The sequence below is a fragment of the Pyrus communis genome, chromosome 10 (genome assembly GCF_041283825.1).
Source record: "Pyrus communis isolate YQ-2024b chromosome 10, ASM4128382v1, whole genome shotgun sequence".
NCBI classification, from domain to species: domain Eukaryota; kingdom Viridiplantae; phylum Streptophyta; class Magnoliopsida; order Rosales; family Rosaceae; genus Pyrus; species Pyrus communis.
In genome coordinates this window covers 1045140-1048683 of record NC_142574.1, presented here as the reverse complement: position 1 = coordinate 1048683, position 3544 = coordinate 1045140, and the positions used below count along the sequence as shown (strand labels likewise).

Below are 3544 nucleotides of genomic sequence, written 5' to 3'. Positions count from 1 at the left end.
CTCTTATTTTGTATTTCTCTTGCTATAAAAAATTAATAAGATGTTGATGTAGTTTAACCATGACCATTCAAATAGGAGAGGAGGAATGAGGAGAGAAAAAAAGAGAGGAGAGAATCCTAGTCCCAATGAAATAGGCAAGTGGGGTATAAGCGCGTGTGGGTGGGTCCGCAAACTGCAGCACATGACCAATTTCTGGGCTAAATCCTGGCCGATTTCTAGCTTTTTTTTTTTTATTTTTTTATTTTTAAGTTTTAGGCCCAAATTAGAAATCTTTTTTTTTTATTTTTTTATTTTTAGGTTTTAGGTTTTAGGCCCAAATTAGAACTAGGGTTGGATTGGAATGGATTTTTTTTTGGGGGGGGGGGGGGGGGTGGGATTGAAGGGAAATTATAGATTTTAGGCTATGAGTTGGAGTTGGTTTTTTGATTTTATTATCTTTTACACGTATTGCTATATATACATATATTCTTGTAAAATTTAAAAATCGGGGACCTTTCCAATTTTGGGGGCCTGTACGGTCGCACTTGCACACCTTCAAAAGCCGGCCTTGAATGAGATAAATTTATTAATTAATGTAACATGCACACATCATTTCAACGGAGAAATTTTTAATTGCGTCAAAAAGTACCAAATGTAATATTTAGAAAGGGAAAAAAAAAAAGAATATGCGACCCTAAGAAAGACTGCCCCACAAAAAGAAAAAACGAAACCAAATTATTTGTTGTGATTACATCCCATTTCTAGTAACATTAGTTTATTGATGAAATGATTACAAGGCCAACTCTTTATTAAAGATCCAGCTAAACTTAACCGCCTGCGGCGCCATCTTCCGTGCTTGCTCATCCGCCCGTTCCTGAAGCCTTCTAATTCTCGGTGCCAGCCCACACACGAAATCCTGTGCTCGAGCAACTTCTGCCGCCAATCCCTCCAGCTTCTCCAACTTCCACCGTCCGATCAAAAACTCCAAGATATCCGCGTAATCGTCCGCCGTGTACACGCCGATCCGCTGGGCCACCGCCGCGAAGTGCTCGAATATCTTCGGGTCTTCCCCATCGTACATAAGGTGCGCCGGCATCGTGATCTTCTTCCGCATCATGTCGCCGATCGCCACCATTGCTCCGTTGGGGTCCACTTCGAGGAGCTTCTCAATGATCTTGGCGTAGGCCATCTCGTGGCGCCTTTCGTCGGATGCAATGGTGCCGCAAATGCGCGCGAGCACTGGATCGCCGCCCTCTTTGGCGAGCCGAGCTGTGTTGCCGTGCGATACGAACGTGGCTCGCTCTTGGAACGACGTGTACACGAACCCCAAGTAGGGATTGTTCTCTGTCCCTGGATTCTAAAATTTAACCCAAAAAAAAAAAAAAAAATTTATTTTGCATAATCATAATTGCATTAGACAATTAATTAAAAAAAATATACACATAAATGCTAAATAATAAATTAAAAAAAAATAAGAAAAATACGATTAATAATTTTTACCCAAAAAAAAAAAATTTGAAAATAATAATAATATTGTATAATAAAATCATGTATGTAATCGGACTCACCATGCCGGCTGCAATGAGATGTTGCACGGTTCTGTCGATCTTGAGCATATCGACCCGACCCGACAAGTAAAGATATGTGCGGAGCAGATCCCCATGTCTGTTCTCCTCAGCCGTCCAAGACCGATTCCATCGAGCCCACGCGCTCGGGCTAGAACCAGTCTCATCCTTCACTCCGTCTAGCCCATTTACCATGGTTTGATAAGTGGGCAACGCGTCCTCAGTAATCATGTCCCCCACGAGCGCCACAAAGTACTCGTCAGGGAGCTCGCTGGTTCGATCACGGAGGGCTCGAACCTGATCCAGAAACTCTTCTTCCGGAAGTGATGAGTCGGGCAAGAAGGTGCTAGGTTGCCAACACTGATCCACCGGTTTTAGGAAAGGGAGGACGTGTTGCTCGGCCCAACCCTCTAGCGACTTGAACAGCTCAACTTTTTCAGGCGGCAGTGAGTGGGCCTTCTGCAGAGTTAGAGGTGGCGGGGAAGTTGTGGCCACGGCGGAGACTCTGGGTGTTGATCGGAATTTGATGGTGGGGTTTGGTGGAGTGAGGCGGTGGTGGGTTGGGGTGTGGCCAAGTGGAGGCCTTGCAAGAGTGTTGGTGTCAATGTAGAGCGAGGTCTGCATGGCTCGAATTTGTTTCTTTTGCACTGCCTTTGTCACTCAGTTTGCAGAGGCTTATATTTATAAGGAGTTGTATTACTAAATTACCCTTTGTTTTCAATCTAATTACTGTAATGCGACTTTGTTCTATGTTGTCGACAAACGATATCTTTGTTCGGACTAGGTAAGCAATTTGAAAAATGTGACACATTATTCTAATTATAACTGGAAATCTTTTATAAAATTGAAAATTGTTTGTTTATTTATCGAGTACATAATATTCTGCTTTATTATTATAAATTACGAAAAATAAGAATTTTGAACGTGCCGTCAATGCTATGGAGGAGCAAATTGTTTTTAGCCAACTTTTTTACCTTCTTATCAACAATTTATGTACCTTTGTAGTCTCATTCCGGTCATGACATTGCTTGCTTGGTGCCGAAAAGAAAAGTTTGTGTTTTAATTACGCAAAGCAAGGTTTTAGAAGCAAAAATAGGGAAAGGGCAATAATGTCAATTTAAGAATTTAGGGAAACTGTTGGTTTTGAAAACCGAGGGGTGCAGTGGTTTTGAGAGGAGGGGAGAAATGGAAAGCTGATTTCTGTGGGTTTGAAATGGTAATCGACAGCTATCGCATTACTCGTCTTTGGTAACATCGAAATTAAAATCCCAATTATCTACTAATTATCCATTAATTAAGTTTTTAAATCTCATTTTACTTGGACGAGTGTGTTTGGTTGGTCGGTCAACAGAGATTCAACAATACTTAACTAAGAAAGTAAATACCCCCAGTTGGTCTTTGCTATAATGAATCTCTCCAAATCTTGGAGAAATACTTCATTGTGACCGAAACACACGTAGTACATCATGTATTTTTATATATGTAGTGAGAAATTTTTATCTTTTAATTTATTAACTTTTTAACACACATATCCTACCATTTGTATAGTAACACGGGATGATACGTTTTAATCACACTGAAAAATCTCTCCAAATCTTTTGTGTACTAATTAATTGTGCGGAATAACAAATGACTTTTTGTATAACACTTGCATTAATAAATCTTGCTAACAAAGGCATCACATTTAGTGTAGAAATGTTCAATTTAATGGGATTAATTTGATTCATACGATAAACTCTTTTATACATGCATCACAAGCTTGTGCCTTAAGGATTAAGATTACCTAAAGAGTAAGAAACCTAAGTTATATATAATTACGATACTTAAGTAACAATGAATTGTAATTAGGGTTTGATTCTATCATGCTCCCTCACACTTGGCGGCACAAAAAATACAAGTTTGGCCCGAATCAGTTGGACGACAATGTTTATGACGTTCTTTTGTGAGAATTCAGGAGGTTGATCAATAGATGGTGAATACCCATTTGAATAGGCTAACGA

General features: G+C 39.9%; 1 protein-coding gene across 1 annotated transcript; it reads right to left on the bottom strand.

Moving 5' to 3' along the window:
* Window positions 1-697: 697 nt before the first annotated feature.
* On the bottom strand, window positions 698-2196 carry FTM1 (Plant stearoyl-acyl-carrier-protein desaturase family protein). Its single transcript, XM_068468941.2, has 2 exons — window positions 1548-2196; window positions 698-1336 (listed from the first exon to the last, which is right to left on the bottom strand). The coding sequence occupies exons 1-2, from the start codon at window positions 2166-2168 to the stop codon at window positions 770-772; spliced, it is 1188 nt and encodes a 395-aa protein (XP_068325042.2). The 5' UTR covers window positions 2169-2196; the 3' UTR covers window positions 698-769.
* Window positions 2197-3544: the final 1348 nt, after the last annotated feature.

Coding starts and splice junctions, on each gene's coding strand:
- FTM1 (XM_068468941.2), bottom strand. CDS start 2,168: ATGCAGACCTCGCTCTACATTGACACCAACACTCTTGCAAGGCCTCCA. Junction 1,337..1,547: donor ATCTCATTGCAGCCGGCATG/GTGAGTCCGATT, acceptor GTTAAATTTTAG/AATCCAGGGACAGAGAACAA.